General features: G+C 39.5%; 1 protein-coding gene across 4 annotated transcripts; it reads right to left on the bottom strand.

Moving 5' to 3' along the window:
* Positions 1 to 712: 712 nt before the first annotated feature.
* pou1f1 (POU class 1 homeobox 1) lies at positions 713 to 15659 on the bottom strand. Of its 4 annotated transcripts, XM_030758690.1 has the most exons (10): positions 15596 to 15659; positions 14775 to 14866; positions 10411 to 10517; positions 9503 to 9592; positions 7853 to 8014; positions 6869 to 6967; positions 2186 to 2446; positions 1872 to 2036; positions 1163 to 1223; positions 713 to 1055 (listed from the first exon to the last, which is right to left on the bottom strand). In XM_030758690.1, exons 4-10 carry the CDS (start codon positions 9567 to 9569, stop codon positions 815 to 817), a joined length of 1056 nt encoding a protein of 351 aa, XP_030614550.1. In that variant the 5' UTR covers positions 9570 to 9592; positions 10411 to 10517; positions 14775 to 14866; positions 15596 to 15659; the 3' UTR covers positions 713 to 814. The 4 variants fall into 4 exon arrangements, with proteins under 4 accessions (XP_030614550.1, XP_030614551.1, XP_030614552.1 ...); XM_030758691.1 differs by lacking the exons at positions 10411 to 10517; positions 14775 to 14866; positions 15596 to 15659 and adding an exon at positions 9788 to 9806 and having other exon boundaries at positions 9503 to 9589; XM_030758692.1 differs by lacking the exons at positions 6869 to 6967; positions 10411 to 10517; positions 14775 to 14866; positions 15596 to 15659 and adding an exon at positions 9047 to 9053 and having other exon boundaries at positions 7853 to 7917; positions 9503 to 9638.
* Positions 15660 to 20211: the final 4552 nt, after the last annotated feature.

The following is a 20211-nucleotide window of genomic DNA, read 5'->3' as shown; positions in this document are numbered from 1 at the left end:
TTTATATCTCTTTTTTGAAATTGCAGTTTTACGGGTCAGTGTGGAAAATGATATTCAAGTAATTAAAAAGCCGCATATAAGTTACATTAGGGAAAAAAAAAGCTTTGGCCTCACTTTTAAGATTAGGTTTAAAGATTTCTCTTTTTTTAAAGCTTTAAAGAGTATAGTTAGGGCTGAATCAGGTGACCCTGAATCATCCTTTGGTTATGCTGCAATAGGCTTAGGCTTCTATGATGGCCGCTATGATGCACTAAGCGTTTCTTCTTCACGCATTTCTTTTCAGTCCCTGTGTGTTTATTCATCACCACTGCATTTACTCATTAATGACTCTGGCTCTTTCTCCCATAATTTGTCTTTTGTCCTGTTTCTCTCTGCTCTTTTCTCTTTCCCCTCACACTGGATGGCTGACCCTCCCTGAGTCTCATTCTGTCGGAGGTTTTTTTCCTGTTAAAACTGAGTTTTTTCTTCCCACTGTTGCCAAGTACTTTCTCATAGGAGGTTGTGTGATTGTTGGAGTTTCTTTTCTATTCTGAGTCCTTTACCTTACAATATATAAAGCGCCTTGAGGCGACTGTTGTTGTGAATTGGCGCATTATGAATAAAACTGAATAGAATAAATTCAATTGTCAATATTGAGTCAGTAAAGCAGCTGGTTAATGCAGAGTGAAAAGGCTTTATCTGTTTTCTGTAGGGTAAAATTCTCCCATGTCATTTGGAATAATTGCTGGTGGACATTTTATTTTTTGAAAAGAGCACATTTTTAATCATGCCCATAAAAGAGCCTCCCTCACAGAAACGCTTATCAGGCCTTAAATTATGTCATTGCTCTTTGCGTTTTACTCATCTGTGCTATGCAGCTTGGACTGATTTTGGTCAAACAGGAGCTGAGGTTGAGGCTGGTTTTAACACGTTTCTCTCTTTGGCGTCGGTTGCAGAACCAGACTCTGACCACCTCCTTCTCCAGATGGAGGCCTTTGGCTATCCGGGCTATTTCCTGAGAGGATGGCTTAGTTTTCTCCACAAAGCTGCGCTCCAGGGCCTCCTTAGCTCCAAGGCTGCAGAGTGAGACGAGGGACAGAGGAAAAAAAAAAAAAACCCCAAAACATTATGAGTTCACTTGCTTAATGGCATATTTTGTGTGTTTGATCTTTATAGTACACACCTGATAGTTGTTCTCCTTTTTCTCTTCCGTTCATTCATTCCTATTTTGTCATTGTACAAAGCTGCAAGAAACAACAGTAGTTTCCATAAGGGCATAAAATGCATCTTTCAAGCAACTCAGCTGACTTATTTATTGCTCCTGTCAAGTTGCTAGTCCAACCCCTGCCTATCCCTTGACTGATTCAGTGTGTCACTGATCACCATACTAAGTATCATTTTTGACTGTGACATTCCTATGATCTCGGGAATACATGGTTGGGCTGCATTTTTAAGGTGAAATCAAAGATTTCTCAGCTGTCAACATTATCTGACCATTCTTACTTCTAACCTGGGGTTTGGGGGCTCATAAGGTAAGTCTGGTGGTACTGCTGTGACACATCAGTGCATTTATTTGACCTGGTAGCATTTTTCTTTGTTGTAATCGTGAAGTTTTAGCTTTTACACCTAAGAAATTAGAAGCAATGCGAGACTACAAAATCAATCTTATATATGCATGATGTGATGGTGGTTCATTTGAAAAGGTTACAAGACAAAACTGTCGGCTAACATGGTCCAAGATGCGGCACAACTAGTTAGATCTTAATAATCATGCATGAAAGCATTATTCTAATCAAAAGGATAGTTTTTACCTTGTTGAATAAATAAATATTACCCTGAAATAAAAACTCTCAAAGGATGTTGATGGAGTTGAGTGGATGCGTGTGACTCACCACCTGCCAGCTCAGCTTCATCAAGCCATTTAGCCAGAATGGCCTTGAGTTTGCAGGCATTCTTAAAGCTCAGCTGCAAATTTTCAAAGCGGCAGATCGTGGTCTGGCTGAACTCTGAACCATGCACAGCAGCAAGAGCCTCTCCTACATTAGTCTGAGTGTACCCTGCAGGTCAAAATGAAACAGAAATACTTTGTAAAATACATGCCGTACAGAGGAGTACAAAGCAAAGTGTAAAGGAATACAAAACCATTTGTGTTGAGGCATCTCATTGGAGCAGCTGAACAGTGAGAGGAATTTACATTAAATCATACCAAGTTTGATCCTTCGTATTTTGAAGTCATTTGCGAACATCTCCAGCTCTCGTATCTGCGGAGAATCCATGGCAGGTGCATCTTCTGGGTCCCGCATACTCTTCCTTTGGCAGTCACTTTTCATCTCTCCACTTGGGCCTCCAGGGGCCTCATCAGTTGAAAGGAGGGCCGAGGGCAGTGAGGAGAAACCATGGCTTAATGCACAAGAACCACTACTTAGGCCATGATCCGGAAACTTGTACAAGCAAGAGGTAAGAGATCCTAGCAAAAACAGAGAGGTAGAGAGTAGAAAGAGAGGGCAAATTTGTTGGTAGAGAACACAGGGATCTTTTTGCTATGATATATTACAGTTTCCTAAATAAGTGTTTATTTATTTATTTTTGTATGAAGCACCATGTAGATGATGTGTAACTGTAACTCTCCAGTGAAACAGAGTATTGAAGTTGCTCTCATTAATATCTCTACACACTAGCAGGCACCAACAGTGCTATGTCTGTGCATATTTATGGCGTATGGAATAAAAGTAAAGTTTTCTTTTTGAAGTTCCACACTTGGTTGACATGATGAGAGCTCGAATGAGGACTCAAATAAATGAATGTGTTTTCCGGGGCTGACCTTACTGTGGGGGCGGATAGATATTCTTTTCTCTGTTGCTTAAAACAATACATTCCAGTGTACCCATAAATTAACAAACTCATCTTTCCAAAGTGATCTCATCCTTGGCTTTAGTGTTGCAGCACAAAGACAGCTTTCCTTCTTTTACCTATTTTAAAGAGCCTCTGTTCAGCTCTAAGTAAAAATTGCACAACCATCTGAAAACAGGTTTGCATTTCCTCGTGTTACAATTTTCAAGATGATTCATTATTTCTACAGGTGTTAAGTGGTAAGCTGGAGTGCAGCTCTCGCTACTAATCACTAACGACAGATTAATGACAGATGACTGCCATGGTACCACATGGGCGGATGACTAATTGTAATTTCTAATGTTATTCTGTCCTTTGCATCACAAATCTGCACAGCTGCAGAGAAAAGAAAACAACCACTAATTAACAGTACTAAAAATAAGTCAGTCTGCATATTGCATTCATCATATAAGAGGAGACATTAAGCAAGTCAGGCATCTACAAAACAGGACGAGTCTTTGCTCATGAGGGCCACTGTGTTCTTTTACTGCCATCGATATAACTAAAATGAACAATACAACACTCCCCTCTTGTGTTAGGGGGTTGTAGTGCAAACTATATATATATATATTTTTTAGATAGTAATAAAGATAAGTCTCAGATAATTAGGTTATAATTATGGTGCGCTGATTAGGTTTTTCTTTTTGCATATTTATCAAAGACACTAGACAGGAAAAGATTTCTTGATAGTGAGTCTAATTCATGGTTGTGAGTCTAATACATCCTTGCAACAAATCCTCCCCTTCATAAACATTATGGTTCTGTTTTTATTTAAATAGTTTCAGAGGTGTTAAGAGAGGTTCAGATTTAAATTTTTCAACATTTGATTTTAATGAATTGCAAACATGTTTTCTTATGAAAGCTAGTTATACAAGGTATTTTCAATATTTTGCCCACACCATTAATATTACTCAAGGTAGGCTAAAATTATTTATTAATGTGACATTGAAACTCAGTCAGTAAACATATTTGCAATCCTTTGGCTTAACTATTCATCAACTTTGAGCAACAGTTCTTCTTTTCTTATGTTTTTTTTTAAAAAACTCATCCCGTGAGGATGAGCTGCCGCTACTTTCTCGAGCAGCTCATAGCAACATCTTTTCTTTTCAACCTGACATGACACACTGAAACAAAAGCTTCTACAGAAGCTCAGATGGAGATTAAATGTTGCCTGACAACAGCGGTGGTTGAGCCGTTTTGGACTCCGGAGCTGCAGCTAAAATTCACTAACAGAAATAGTGATTACAGTTGCAGCTCTCACGAGCCCTGTGTATAAAATGGTGGAGAAAAGAATTTCACCATCGACCCGTTGCATTGTTCAGCTGGATCTATATATCAGCTGGAGAGCAGTATGGCAGATTCTACCCTGAAACTGTATGCATCAGTGATTTTCTCTTGTACTGAAGGTGTCAGGGAGAGGTTGGAGTTCCTCTCTCTGCTGAAATTGCTTCTTAAGGCTTGTTCAGTATATGTCTGCATTTGTAGCTGTAACCTTTAGATTTCAGAGCTCTTTCCACAGATCCTAATTGCAGATGTAAGCATTCAACCAAGATACTATTAAAATCAACATCCCAAAAGTGAGTGCTCTGTACAAAATATGGACCTTGTAGTTTGTTTACCATTTGTAAGAGGGGGGCTAAGACTATAGCCCTGAGAGCAACAACAGTTTTTGGATTATTCAGTTGGAGGCATTCTCTTTTCCCCACTGAGCTGGTGAAAGAGAGAGAGGAATCTTCGTTCTCTCTCCCTGATGTATGCACTGATGTTCTCTGGGGAGCTTACATGCAGCTATGCTGCAGTGAACACAGCCGCTGTTTGTGTGGCAGGGAGGCAGAGTGGGCAGCAAGCCCCGTTCATAGCACATGTGGGCTTACTGACTTTGTGAAAGCACCTCACAAGCCTTTGTGTACATGGCCTTGGACCTTCCAGCTGCAATACATGTGCACCATCCAAAGAGCTTCAACAGATTTAAACTGAACACAGACAGAAAGCAAACAAACAAACAAACACTGATTTGATGTTGGATAATATTGAAGCTGCTTCAATATTATTTTGCACACTGAACAAGCTGGAATCCCAGCATAGCCTTTTACCAAATGCAATTTAATAAAGTTATGTCTCGGCAACCAGTTAACCATTTACACGTGCTTTATTCATTTTTATTTTGGCTCTCTTCTGGCTTAAAACCAGCCACAGAGAAGAAATTCTGGGCCTTTAGTTTTTAAATGTGCTATTTGCTGCTGGGCAGGGGGTGTACTGTGGGTGTATCAGAGTGCTGTTGCTGAAAAATGTCACCATTTGCAGCTGAACACGAGGTTGATGAGGTGAAAGAGACCAACTGAGGGGAACTACAGAGTTGATAAATCCCTGTGGGTTTGTAGGGTGGCACCTTTCACATCACACTTATTTGATCCACTGTTAATATAAAAATGCATTAATGCAGCTTTAAAAAATGAAAGAGGCTTTTTTTCCCGTCTGACCTCAGCTATCATAATTCAGAATGCCTGTTTAATGATATTAACTTTTACCGCTCTCTCTTCTTAACTTAAATATGTCCTTGTGCTGTTGAACACTTTCAACTAGTCTCATTTTATGATTCAGCTGGATTTTTTTTTCCCATTAATTTCATGCGTGAATTTTTTTTTTTTCCATGTAGACTGTTATTATAAATTTTCTGCTTGGCATAGCATTTCTTGTTTCAAGCAAAGCATCCTCTTTTGGAAACCATCCCACATACTTTATATCACCTTATGCCATGTCAAATGTTGCAGACAGCAGCTTGACACAAGGCTCAGACTAACTTACAGCTGTATTTGTTATGGCTTCAGTCAGACATCTGATCGTTTAGCAGCCAAGAAACGGACATCATTAAGGTGACAAAGTACCTCCTGGTGGTAATAAGAGTGGGCACCTGTTTAATTAATCTTAATGTATTACAGCCCAGCCTTTGACACCAAAGTTGATACAATTTTGTAAGACCGTTTGCGAGTGTGGGTTGATGTCACCGGGTCTCTGCTCAGGTGGTTAAAATCCAAGCAGAGTCTGTAAAAAAAGAAAATGCTTTATTTCTTCTGCAAAACTTCTGGGCTACCAGGGTTCATTTAAGGTTGACTTCTTTTTTTGCTCTGACTTGTTTATATAAATATAAAGAACCATACAAAATGGTTATAGTTCAACGATACTTTGCCTAACAAAAAATGCATCAAAAGTAAAATTCTTTTTATCTGCTTTGGACTTTGAAGGGTTGTTTATGTTCTTATTGCCCTTTTTTTTTAAAAATATATATCCTTTTTCATTATTTCATATTATTTAAAAGAATCAGTATGCAGGGCCTAAAGTCTGAAAGGGTGAAACTTGGATAAGGTGTCGTGTTCCTTACAGTCTGTGTTCATGTCTGGAATACAGAAACTACATACAGTCAAAGTGGTTAGGAGTAAGATTTCATGTCAGATCTGAGCTGCAGAAGTCTCTAAAGTTCAGTTGTTTTGCAGCAGTGGCTTGTCATGTTCACTTTGATGAAATGCTGCAGAAAGGCTATAATAACAATATGGATTAAGGAAGGTCAGTTTGTTTCAACGATAAAGGTTATAAACTACACACATCAAAAATGAACATGTTTAGAATAACGCAACAGTTTTGTGAGGTTTAACCACGACTGATTAGAATCCTGTACTCCACTACCAGCAACAATCACGACACTTTTCAACTCCCACTCCTGACAGCAGGACAGGGAATTGGCAAGTCATCTTTGACAGTTGTGTTTAACAAGTGCTCTAAAAAGCTCAAGTAAGTGTGCTAAAGAGTCCACGCGAGGTAATCAAGGTTGAAATTGATTTTAACTGGCAGCAGATTTAAAATTAAATGCAATATAAACACATTTTCTGCTCAATTTACTGTGTTTGACTACAGGCAAGGAGAGGAAAAGAGTGTGCATGCCCCTCTCTCTGTCTCTGTGTGTCTGTGTGTGTATGTGAGGACAGAGTGTGTGTCTGATTTTTACCTTGCAATGCGTTTGCACCACTCACCATGTTGGGGTGAGGGACGCCACAGGTCTGCAGGATGCGTGTCTGAGAAATACTGGCAGAGAGCATCTCCTGTGCTACAGAGAGAAAGAGAGATGGAGGCCTTTATTATCAAAACCACCGTCGCCATTACTGTATAGTGTAATTGTCACTGTCTGCACAATACTTACCATCATCTACACCTCTATGATAGCCATCGCTATTAGTGTGACATTGTAATTTCAGCCTTGCTATAATCAGTGTGAGTTCTGCTTTCCAGTGTCACCCTTCAATAAGACAGCTGATTGGGTTTCTTCAGAAACTTGCCTAAAAAGCTTGACTCTGCTGATTTATCCACACCTGACACTTTGTGAACTTCAGTCAACCACACCTGTCATTTCTAACTGCTAAATGAATGGCAGTACTTTCTGTATGCAGATTGCGACTGCATAATGCCCACACATGACTGAAACGGAATAATTTAGCAAGTTTGAGGCTCGATTTCAGCGCTTCCAAATTCTGGCATAGTTAGAATCGATTGTCATTGTCATCATCATCATAACCAACAGTACAGATCAATACCGCTCCCTCTCCCATGAGCCATCATTAACTTCATTTTTTTTTTTTTTTTGATGTTAGCTCTGGAAATGCTGCCAAATAACATTTCCATCAGTAATAATTTGAATTTAGTGCTTCAAAAATAATGATATCAGAAAATGTATTAAAAAGTGAATGCTACTATTTCAGACTAATTCTTTAGACATACACCCAAATACATTGCATTAAACAGAGACATAAAGACTGCCAGTCAACATTAAACATTATATATTAAATATACAGGCCATGTACTATTTGATCAAGCAACATACCAAACATGCTGATATCCAGTAAACCAGCTTATTGTGTCACTACTTGATTCATAATGCTTTACCGTTTTACTTTTCCCCTTTTTTTTTCCCACTACCGCCACCATCTCTGCTTACCTGTCATCATGCCATAGGTGGCTTGCTGGTTGGTGTAGTGACAGGGGGTGACTGGGTAATGTAAGCTTGCGGGGGTGTTACTGAGGGCATTCCCAAGCGAGGAAGTGGGCAGGTGCATGTGGGAGCGCTTGGAGGGCTGACCCAGGGACAGCCCAGATGATACTGAGAGACAAACAAAGACATGTTTTCATCAGAAATATGGTTCCAGTCATTTCATCAGGTTTTCAGTTAGTTTGATTTGAGTGTGTTTTTACTTTATTCACATTTTATGCTAAACTTTTCTTTAAAGCTACTGCTTTGTGTGCCACTGTGAATTTAAGTGTGAGTGGGTTTGTTTTCATATTGTTTGTCGTTTGTCTTCTCTAGCTGCTTTCCTTGTCTGTCTTCACCACCGGTTGTAACAGATGGCTGCCCTCCTTGAGCCTGGTTCTGCCTGGAGGTTCTTTCCTTTCGCGGAGTTGCACTGTAGGCAAGTTCTCACTTAAAGGGATTTGTTGGGTTGCTCTCTGTATTGTTGTAAAGTGATTACCTTACAATGTGGCGCACCCTGAAATGACTTTTGTTGTGAACTGGCGCTCCATAAATAAAACTGAATCAAATTAAGCGTATTTAAAATAATCAAAAATAGTATTGCCTGCTAATTACATAATTATTCATGTATTCTGCTTTTTATGCAGTTTTGTGTTCCCGCCAAGCTTTAATGAATGCTTGGTGGTATTATTAGGATGCACTCTTGAATTCAATCTTGAACATAAACAATAACTCTGTACTACAGAGCACAATCAAAACCTTATTTATGAGTTTTCCTTCTACTATTATGACTAGATTTTATTTGCATTCTATGACCATATTTCAATCCATTCATAGACTCAGTAGAAGACATACCGAAAACATGTCAATATGTTTTGGAGCAACAGCCTCAACATGTACTTCATAGATGTAAGTGAAAAAAAAAAAGTACATTTATCAAAATATGTTTACTCTGCTGTTATAGAAATGCATGAAACGTGTTTTGCATGATCTAATCTTGTCTATTCTTAGCTGTAACAATCAGCAGACATTAAGACCCAAGGAGGTTTTCTCTACAATGCTTCATCGTGGAAGAAAAAAAAAAAAAAGGCCTTGGGGAGTTTATCATACTGATAACATATCCTGAAAGCAATTATCCACTGAGTAGAGACAGCTGGGCCAAACTATGTAGCTGATTAGATACATTTACATAATTTGGATTAGATTTGAATAAATGTATTTTTTAATTCAATCCATTGCAGCCTTATCGGGGCACAGTTGTTTTCTGTGCCTTGATAAGGGTGCATCTATGCCATGACTGCGCACACAGTCAGGTCACCCCTGCATTTCTACGCATCTGTCACAAATCAGCCCTTCCGGGATAAGTTCATGTACGCTTTATCACAGCACAAAGTGCCACGATACTGAATCTTCCCCTAAAACATTCTGACAGGCCTCTAAACAAGGGATTTTCAGCGGGTTGTCTTCCTCCAGCTGGGATTAAGCATTATGACATGATGATGATGATAGTTCACATTAATAAGACACAAAAATTTCTGATTTCCACTTTGCAAAACAAACAAAAATAAAATGAAAACTGTTTAAGAATTTTCATAAGATAACAGAATGTTTTTACTTTACCTGCAGCGACCATGCTCTGAGCATGGGAGGTGGCTGGCAGACACTCACTGGTAGAGCCATGGTGCATAATGATGGGCAAGGGTGAATCTCCTGTCAGTGGGGCAAAGGAGTCACTACTAAATGCCTGACATGCCATTTTTTCTGGCCTTTCTTTAATTGTCTTGGTGGTACAGTGAAGTTCGACACAGGTCCTCAATTGGTTTCTTATCTCGTCTCCTGCTTTATTTGGACTTATTTCCCATTGCTGCTTTGCCTACCCTTTGTCTTTTCTATCTGTTTCCTTACCTTTCCCTCTCTTGACTCGTTATGGATACTTTGTCTTGCCCTCTGCTTTTTGTTTCTCTTCTTGGCCTTCTATAGTTCTGCTTTGTCCTTTTCTGGCAGCGTCTAGTCTTCTTTCACCTCATGTATCGTCTTCACGTCTTTTCCTTTTTCTCTTGGGCTCATTCAAGCATACTTCTCCCCTGAGTCCCTTGGGAATATTCAGGTAGAAAACTGTGATAGGTTTCCTTTTTTCTCAGAGAAGTGGATGTCAGCACTTCATCCAGAACACTTCACAGTTTTAGTCACAACTTTACCCTCAGCCAAGGCTCTTGAAGATGAATATTCAGGAGCTTCAAACTCCCGTTAAATAACTGGTACGCTTCCTGCAATGTGTTTCTCAGCTACACAGATTTCCCTCATTAAGGCCTCTCCTTGTCTTTTTTCACTATTATAGTTGCAGGCAAGCCAGTGTCTGTCATACCCTCTGCATTTTTCTGTCCTTGTCTACTGCAGGTATTTATATCCAACCTACCTACAACTAACCGCCCCCTCTCAACCTATGAGATCCCCCATTTCCCATCGAGCTCCTCACCCCCACCCACCAATTCCATGTCAGTGCTGTAATTGCTTGTGTTTGTACTTACCTGTGTTCTTCTCATCCTGCTTTCAAATCCAGGATTAGGGTACAGAGCGGCTGAGAAACCCGATCCTCTCCTCTCCTCTTCCTAACTTGCTCTCCCCATGTGTCTCCCTGATTACAGGATTGAGAAGAAGCAATGGGAAAGGGAACACATAAAATGCTCATTAAACTATCAAAAACAACTGTGTGATAACAGATAATAAAGATTCACAGGGATAATTGGGAAATCTAGAACTGTGTTGCAGCACCTTTCAGCTGTAAATTGATATTCATTTTTTTTAGGTTTGACCCAGGTTGTCATGGAGCTTCCACTCTATCCACTGCTGATCTCTCAGAAACAAAAACTCTCATGTATCATTATCTTAGCATTAGTGGAAGAAAAGATTGCCATTGTGTCAGAATGGTGTCCATATTGTGTTGGATGCTGAGTGCTCCAGGTAAAGACAATAAGTCTCAACAGGATGGACAGAAGTTAATCTGAAGAGTATGGCCACCATGTGCACTTTGTTGTGTCTGTATTTGTGTTTATCCTCAGCTGTGCTTCACTATTGTTGATATAGGTGGGCAGCAGGTGGAAAATAGCTTGTGGGTGGCAGGCACGATTCAGCTTGCCTAAGCACAGAGTAAATTTGGACTGGATGCACTGAGCACATCGGACAATGTCTATTCTTGACATGCAGTTTAAACCTAAGTTCACTTTCCTGAGTTTATTTCTTCACTGTGTAAGGGTAAGGCTAAAAAATATATATATATTTTTCACTTTTTTGTTTGGTGACTTCACGTCTTTTTCAAACAAAAGTATTAAACAATATTAAAAGAAATGGATCTCAGAGGCATTTAAAGTCCAAATCGAAGCCCAAATGTTGATAGCATGAAGTTACTTTTGCCACTCTCCCTTCAATGTGCAATCTTGCAAGGACTGATAAAGCAAAACACAACAAGACTGAGCACTGATAATGAAAGTCTTTTTGACAAATAGCTATGCAAATGAAAATGGACTTTGACAAATCTCATTCCACAAGTTCAGCTTTGAAATATACAGAAACCAAGTCCACACTATTACAAAGACAATGGAATGTAATGGTGTGTGACAACAGGAAAAAAAAAAAAGTCTCACCAGCACCAATATCATTCTCAAAATACTTTCCCTACTCTTTCATTTCAGCCAACAACTCCCACTCAGGCAGAAGACCATCTTCCCAGCTGGTGAAAGCAGGACTATTTTCACACACAGAGACTCAACCACCTCTGTTTTAAAGCAATCTGTATGCTGGTGTGAAAAAAACAAGTCTCCAACAATTTAGTCCGCCCTGATAAAAACCAGAGCAGTAAGTCTTAGTAACTGCTGAATAATAAATAATATTCAAAGAATAATGAATGATAATGTAGGAACAGAAGTGATTTCATGCTTGACTTGTGGGTTGTGCCTAACCTGTTCAGTATTTGTGTGGGTAGACAGTAAATGCGGTCACGCCAACATAAGTTGAGACAGTCTATATGCTTAAAAAATACCTTTGGTTTCTAGATTTAACTTATTGATCAGACATGGTGTAGGCAAGGTGTTTATCTTTGATACAGATATGGTACAGCGTGACTGTAAATGGCCACTGACATTTGATAAGCACATAAAAGAATCCACTGTTATAAATACAGCCCGACTCTTGGCATATTGGAAATACTGTAAATGCCATAATTGAAAGGATTTACACGTTTTAAAATAAAGGTAAATGTCATCTTCAAAGAGCTTTGATCAAAACTGAGCAGAGTGAATGTGGTTTTAGGCAAGTTTAAAAAAAATCAAAGGATGAGGGAGTGAAAAAAGCAAAGCTTTCCCACACGCTCACACATACACACACTCACACACACACACGAGCAAGCACACACATACATATGCACATAAAGAACCTTAACTTAATTAGTGAAAGGACCCTGAGTCAAATGGGTACTCTTAAAGCACCTGTTCTAGATCCCCCGCCTTCTTTCCCTTCACACACACACACACACACACACACACACGCACACACGCACGCACACACAATACAAATTATAAATGTTTACAAACAGACTATTACCCTAACCTCTTACCAGATGGTAAAGAACACATTGTAACAACAGAAGTGAGTAAACACAAATTTAAATACAAATGTTCCTCCACCCCATACACACACACACACACACACACACACACACACACACACACACACACACACACACACACACACACACACACACCAAAGACCACTGATCCATCCACGGATGCAGTGGGAACAGTGCAAGGTGACACATTCTCACAGGTATCACGTCCATATACATGCCGTGTACCAGGTGTGTTCACCAGTGTCCGTGTGCATGAGAACAACAGAGCATGCTGCAAACGAGACTGCACATTTCAGGCAGTTTATTCTGACGTGTAATAAACTTGCCTTGGGTTTGCATGTGTACGCTTGGGGAAAATGTCATGACCCTTTTGACCACATAAAGCTGGAATAAACAAAGTACAATGTTTTGCATGAAACCTAATTGCCTACTCCTTCGCAGCTTTTTTATTTGTGTGTATGGATCTTTGTGCTTTATATTACACTGAATAATGTTAGCAAGTGATGAGAATAATATGCAGTCAAATACTCATGGGTACCACAATTACAGAAGAATAGAAAATGAAGTGCGGTACATACGGTACAGCTCTAACCATTTATAATGTTCTTTCTTTGAAAAAGTCACTCAACCTGAATATAAAAAAATGCATTTAGTTTTAATATGTATAATATTTCAATACATTTTCTTCCACTTACCCATGTCTGGGTCACATTTCGCCCCAACTGAGACAGCTTGCCAGTCTGTCTCAGGACTAACACAGAAAGACATTCACAGCTACAGCTAATGTAGAATTGCCAGTTAACCTAACAAGCATGTCTTTGGACTGTGGGGAGAAGCTGAAGTGCCTGGAGAGAATCCATGTAGACGCCTGGAAAGCGTACATGCTCCATGTAGGGGAGCCCCAGGCAGCCGGTGGATTGGAATCCAAGACCTTCTAGCTATAACAGTTCTAACCACCTTATGACCATGCTGCCCCCTGTTTAACTAATCTAAGAATGAATTTAACTGCCATTTTACAAATACTCCAATCTTAAAGAATGATTTGTTATTACTGCAATTCTGTGCCATACTCTAATTTCTAAGGCTTTTACTCAACAAAGAATCTGATAGTTGAGTGTGGGTCCATATGTTTTCTTTTAATAATACCTTTTAAACTTTTCTCTCTGACCCAGCCCCATATTGTTCAAACAATTGTCAGCACCAGTGCTCTCGTTTTTCCAACACCCCACGTTTTATCAGAACATTCCAGTCTTTCTCCAATCAACCATGACAGAGGTGAGAACCTTGGACAAAAAAACAAAAAAACAACAGCAACAAAAAAACTTTCTTCTTGTTTTTGAATTTCTGCATTCATTAATTATGCAGGGATGAACACTGAGTGGTTTGTCGGATGCTTGAATACATCATGGCAGAGGTCAGCTCTGCTGATGAATATCAAGCAAACCTTATGCACCACTCCGACCACCATCTGCCGAGAGCTGAGTCTGACTCACAAACCGCTGCACAAACACCGGTCAAACGCATTCAGGAGGGCTAATTTCATCAACATATTCAAAAAAACCCCCTCTATTCAAAGCAAAGGTTAACTGTGCATTTGAGGAAACTAGAGCGGGTCCTGATTCTGCTCTCCTCATCTCTCCCAGATTCCTATCTCTCTTCATTAAGTAAATGTCAGCTTCAAATATTTGCTAGTTCAGTGATATACTTCCAACTCCTTTTTACAGCTATTTTTTTATTTTTTATTTTTTAGAAATAAAGGATCACTTCACTGTTCTTTCACTCATCAGCTGAGGCTGTGTTTCTCTGCATGAGACTGATTTTGTTTCTTATTTAATAAAGCCAGGTGTATGAATACAAAATCAAATGACGGATTTGTGATTAAAAAACAAAAAACATGGAGTAGAGCCAAGGATACTCATGATGCCCTCTGCAAATTAGTTTATTTCTCTATGCAATGCAAGAGAAATATGAAGAGCTTTCAGCCATACTGCATCCTGATTAACCTAAACTTTAGCCTGATTAAAACAAGTAAAATGGCAAGCATTTTAAATTGGCAGTTAACCTTTAAGTCACATTAAGTACTTCAAGTCTTATCTCTTCAGCGCATGAAAGGCTCCATATGCTGTAACAGAATTAATCAAAAGTTTAAAAATTGTCCTTGAAAACAGCACCATACGAGTGAAAAAACATCACATCTGGTAATAATAATAATACACTCAGTAAGGACTGCAATGCTGTAAAGAATGAAGCAAAATTATGTCATAAACCTACTGTGAAATTCCAGCCTTGTGTCCCTTGAACCCAAAAACCACATTTCAGCCGCCGAGCCTCCGCCGTGAGCACACGCTGTCCCTGTATTCCTTCTGAAAAACACTCAAACATTATTGGACTTGCTAAATATATTTATTGCACTGCATGCTGAATGTTTAAAGAGACTTTTATTTTACAATCCATATACAATTGTGGCACCGGAGGGGTTTCGCCCTCAGTCTTTACATAGTAAACACGAATAACAGTGCTGCTGCACGCTGCTCTTTGTGGCTCTGTTCTTGTCATTCTTCTCCTCTGCTCTTTGCAGTGCTCACAGTTTGAAGGACAAATCAACTGAATGCCGCAGAGGGATAAGTAAAACTAACAGAGAGACGACTCTGTTGAAAACCGCTGACAGGAATAAAGAAGAGAGAACAGAGGCGCAGTTTGACAGACCAGATTATAGAATAATAATAAAACTGACAGCTGTATGGGGGGGGTGACACTGCTTTACATTCAAGAAATATGTGAAAGTAACACTTGTCTAGTGTTTGAGGTGCCATATTATTGGTTATGAAATCTGTTGTACCAGACTGCAGTATGCTCGCCTTGTTTTACAGCGTGAAAAATCAAAACTGTCTCGACACATAAAGGTCAATATTTGATTTTATGTAGTGTGCATCAGCAGTCTTATAAACCTTAATCTGTTTCTCATGCTCGATGTTATCTTGTCCTTAGGGCCATGATCTAAAAACTTCTAAATACATTTGTAGTAAATGGGAGAATTAAGAGGGGAACCAAAGGATTAGGAAGGACAAAAAACACAAGGCGCTCTACAGTACCTGATGTGAATGTGCACACTTGCTTGCAGCGGAATCAGCCTTAGTCAAGCCATGGCTCTGCGCTGGCAAGGAAAAATGAGAAAAAGAAACAAACTAAAAAAAAAAAATTATACAGGATGGATAGGCAGTAGCTAGGCAACAGGCACCGAGGCAGGGCAGTTTACTCATCTGCCCCGTAAGTCTACAAGCTTTATGAGTTTCCATTTATCCCTTCATTTGCTGAAAAAGGGCTGTGCCCTGTAGGTGTCCACAAATGAAAGCTGCTGGGGAGAAAAAGCCATTTTTTCAGCATGTCATGCTCTGTTACCGTTATTAGTGAACCTAAGAGGTGGAATAAATGTCTCCTCTGCCATAAGTTGTGACACTTTGAAGCTAAATTTCTAAAGACTGTCAATTTTAGAAGATAACTTGAGATAAACCAATCTATGGACTTTAAGGTTGCCTTGTCTGCAGTACTCTTGACTTTCTGTCTTCTTAATTCATGGAGCACTGTTTGTAAGCCAAATTAAGCTTCATGGACATTAAAGCTAAATGTGCTCTCTGTATATCTTTTTTTTTTTTTTTTTTTAGACATGTAGTCTACTTGAACAGTGTTACAACCCTTCAGACTTAGATGAAGCATCTACAGTGAGATTTAAAATTGCATTTCACTGTCTGCCTCCTTGAGACTTTGCCTCACCTGACCACCAGGAGGCCACAACAAGCACAGACAGAAAAAAAAAAAAAACACAGAGAGAAACACTTTGACCCCACCCCCAAACACAGGTCTGACCCCAGGGTCCTTCACACCTCACTTCATGATAAATGGTAAATTGACTGGTTCTTATATTGCACTTTTCTACTCTACCTGAGCACTCAAAGCACTTTATACAAGTCTCATTCACCCATGCATGCACATATTCATACAAGCACTTTTTCTGTGTCTAAGTGTTTTCTATCAAACATTTACACACATTCACACTCTGATGAATGCATCAGGAGCAACTCAGGATTCAATATGTTGCCCAAGGATACTTTGACAATCAGACCGGAGCAGCCAGGGATCGAAGTAGATGACCTGCTCTACCTCCTGAACCACAGGCACTCTGTGACTGTGTCATGTTCTGTCAACGTGTTTGCGGCTCCAGCTTCAAATTTAGCAGAGACACTTTTCTCCTCTTGAATGCAGGCTCATCTGCATTACACAGATAAATTAAAGCTGGTGTTACAGGAAAAAAATCATTACATGGGATCAAGGCATTCATTGTTGCCAGACTGAAGTTGAATTCATTTCAGCTGATGACAGGTTCCTGACAGTCTGGCAGATAAGCTGGTTAATGTCATATTGGGTTATTTATTTATGTGGATCCACTCAGGCTTGTAACTTACCTGGCAGCTGTTCACACGCAATAAAAGACAATGCAATAGGTTCAGGTATGAGCATAAAATGAGGCTTAACAATGTCCCAGCCATGCATATCCATCCCGGTTAGACTCCCACAACCCAGTGTCTGACAGCTGTAAGAGCTGATTACCTGTTTTACCTGCTATCATTCTGCTGAGCTACAAAGAAACAAGTGTATGTTTGAAAAAAAACCCCAGAAAAAACAGTGCAGCAGTACCAAGAGTGCTACCCTGCATTTTCAGCACCTTTAAAAAAAAACAACCAAGATGTCAATTATTATGAGCTTTTTGAACATTCTTGTCTTTTGAGTGAATTCCACACCGCAGGCAGAAAATGGGAAGGTTCCTTTTTAATGGACCAAGTGAGCCATCAACTCATTTTTACTTTTTTCCCTCCCGAAATTTTATGTGGTGACTTTGTTTTGATGTATTTTTTAAAAGTGCATTCATCTTTTTGAATTAATATTCACGTTATCAGGGGCTAACTTTACAGACATGGGAAACAGGGATCAAAATTTCTCTTCATTTAGAATTTTTCACTCCTAATAAATGTCATGTTAATATTAATTAATTTTAGCTCAGATGAGGTCTTCCAGCTCTTAAAGGAAATGTCTGGCTCTTAACTTGTAGACAATCTGTTATGTGCAGAAAATCCTGGTAAGGGCATTTGTAGTTTTTTCTTTGATTACTGTGTCCAAAGCATGAATTAGCACGGCCTTTGTTCAAGTCCCCTCCTCTGGTGGGAAATGCTAGAGATGATTATGTCAGCACTCTAGCTTGAGCTGTTAATGAAGCCTTATCTTTGTGCATACTTAGTAGAAGTCTAACTTGCAGGGAAAGGCTTTTAAAATGGTAGTTTGTAGCTTAAATACAAAACTTTTTACAAGCATTTTTTTCCCACTTTTTTAACAATGATTCTATAGGTAGGTGTTTTTTTGTCCCAGTGATCACTAAAATGATAGCTACAGCTCTCTCCATATTCATTTCCATAGGCAGATACATTCAGCTGCTTCTGTATTTTCCTAAGGGGTTGCCAAAATGGATGGACCTGCATATTTGATTTGGTACACAATTTTCCACTTCCCATTTATCCAGGCTTGGGACCAGCACCAAAAGTAAACTAACTTGCGACCCCTGGATTTGTGTCTCCTCCAGGAATTGAACAGGTGTCCTCATTCATTACACTGGTCAACAGCGATTTTGCTACCTGGAGAAAAATACCTCATATAAGGCATTTTCAGGTTTGCTCATTCCAAATCTATAATCAGAATTTCTCTAGCACATCAGGTTCTTCAGTTATGCACATGTCAATATTTAGCTAATGTATTGCTGTACTGGCACTTCTTGTGCAAATGTAGAGTGTGCTGCTTTGATCTGTCAATAGAAGTTTTAGTGCTACATCAAGTGATGGAATAGTGTTTCTGGGGCAGCCCAAAGTGATGCCAAGCTTAAAGCTGGGATCTTTGATGGACCCCAGGTCCATGAGCTTATTAGCGACAAAGACTTTCCATCTAAGTTCAGACCCCTTGAACTAAGAGCATGAGAATCAATTGTTCAGGTGGTACAGAATTTCTTTGGCAACCACCACAAAGCCACAAACTGTGAAGAACTAGTTGACGCCATGCTCATATCATTCAAACATGGGTTGCAGAATGTCACTTAAGATTCACTTCCTTCACTCTCATCTTGACTTCTTTCCACCCAATCTGGGTGATGTGAGCGATGAGCATGGTGAAAGTTTCCATCAAGATATCTCTGAAATGGAGACCAGGTACCAGGGGTGCCATAACGCAAACATGATGAGTGACTTTTGCTGGTTTCTACAGCGTGAAACTTCCATGAAGCGCAAGAGCAAGTGTTTGTCGCATTTTTGAACTGTTTAGGCAGACTAATTGTGGACTGTATTAGTTTGACATTCCTCATATGATTGATTTTGGTATCTGTCTTTTTTTTTAAAAAGATATTTTTATGGTCTTTTCAGCTTTATTTGATAGTTTTCCAGTGGAGATAGACAGGAAAGCGGGGAGGACAAGCAGCTAATGGTGACAGGCCGGGACTCGAACCTGCGCCGGCTGCACAGCCAAGCAGCATGCCCTGCACTTTTCAAATAAAATCATTGATGTCAAGTTTGGCGATTGGCATTTATTGGCATAGTTATGTAATTCAAGATCCTGACGTGCTAGAGAAATTCTGCTTGCTGATTTGGAATCAGCATACCCAAATTACTAAAAATCTGTTTTTCCTCAGGTAGCAACCAAGAAGTTTTTTTTTTGTTGACCAGTGTTATGATAGAGGTTTAAAAAAATAACTCCCTAAATAAAAGCCCAGGGGCATTATCAAGATTGGGGAAGCTTGAATATAGCATGACTTTAATACAATCCAGGGGAGCTGGTGTTTTGAGTAGTAATTCTCTTCCAGTTCATTTATAATTTTACATGATATTTTTCAGGCCTTTAACATACCTTTATCATTTTTGAGCCCTTACAGAACCCCTTTTAATCTTTTTAAATCCCTTCAGTTTCTCCAATTCAGACGGTAATCCTGTAAGCACAATGACCCAAGAAAATTTCTTAATTCCTGAAAAGCTGACCTTTCTAAGAATCAAGTTTTTTTTTTTTTAAACTGACAGCATCAATAAAAGAACCAGCTAAAGAGTTAATGGAAACCAACATTAATTAAACCAGTGGGCCTATAGGCCATTCATACTCCTGTCTGTCTTTGATGGTGCCAAGGGAGTAGATTAAATATGAAAGGATGACAATGACAAGCACAGGGTCTGTCACTGGTACACTGATAAGCACCAGACAAGACAGTGTAGTAGGACAGTCCTGGGTTTACTATGCAGGCCCGCTCTTGCCTGCAGCACCAACGGGAACAGGAGGAATGACAAAGTATGTTTCATTGAGCCTGTTGCTTTTTTTTTTTCACCATAATTCAAAGAACTGATATGATTAAAGCAGTACAACAAGTAAATTGAGAGGTGTGATAATTGCATCCTTGATAACACACATATCTGTGGAAAAATGGGCAGCATATTAAAAATTAAAAACAATGCCCTTTCTCTTCCTCCCTTTTTCACTCTCTTTCTGTATAGTAAAGACCAGATCTCAGCGGCGCAGATCAAACGGTCGTAGTGATGAAAAGAGCAGGTCTCTGAGGGCTGACACAGAGGGGAAGGGACGAGGCACCAAGATCAGAGAGAAGGAACAAATAAAGGCTAATTTGCACTGATGA

The sequence above is a fragment of the Archocentrus centrarchus genome, chromosome 21, assembly GCF_007364275.1.
Source record: "Archocentrus centrarchus isolate MPI-CPG fArcCen1 chromosome 21, fArcCen1, whole genome shotgun sequence".
Lineage (NCBI taxonomy): Eukaryota > Metazoa > Chordata > Actinopteri > Cichliformes > Cichlidae > Archocentrus > Archocentrus centrarchus.
This window is presented reverse-complemented; position numbering and strand designations above follow the sequence as displayed.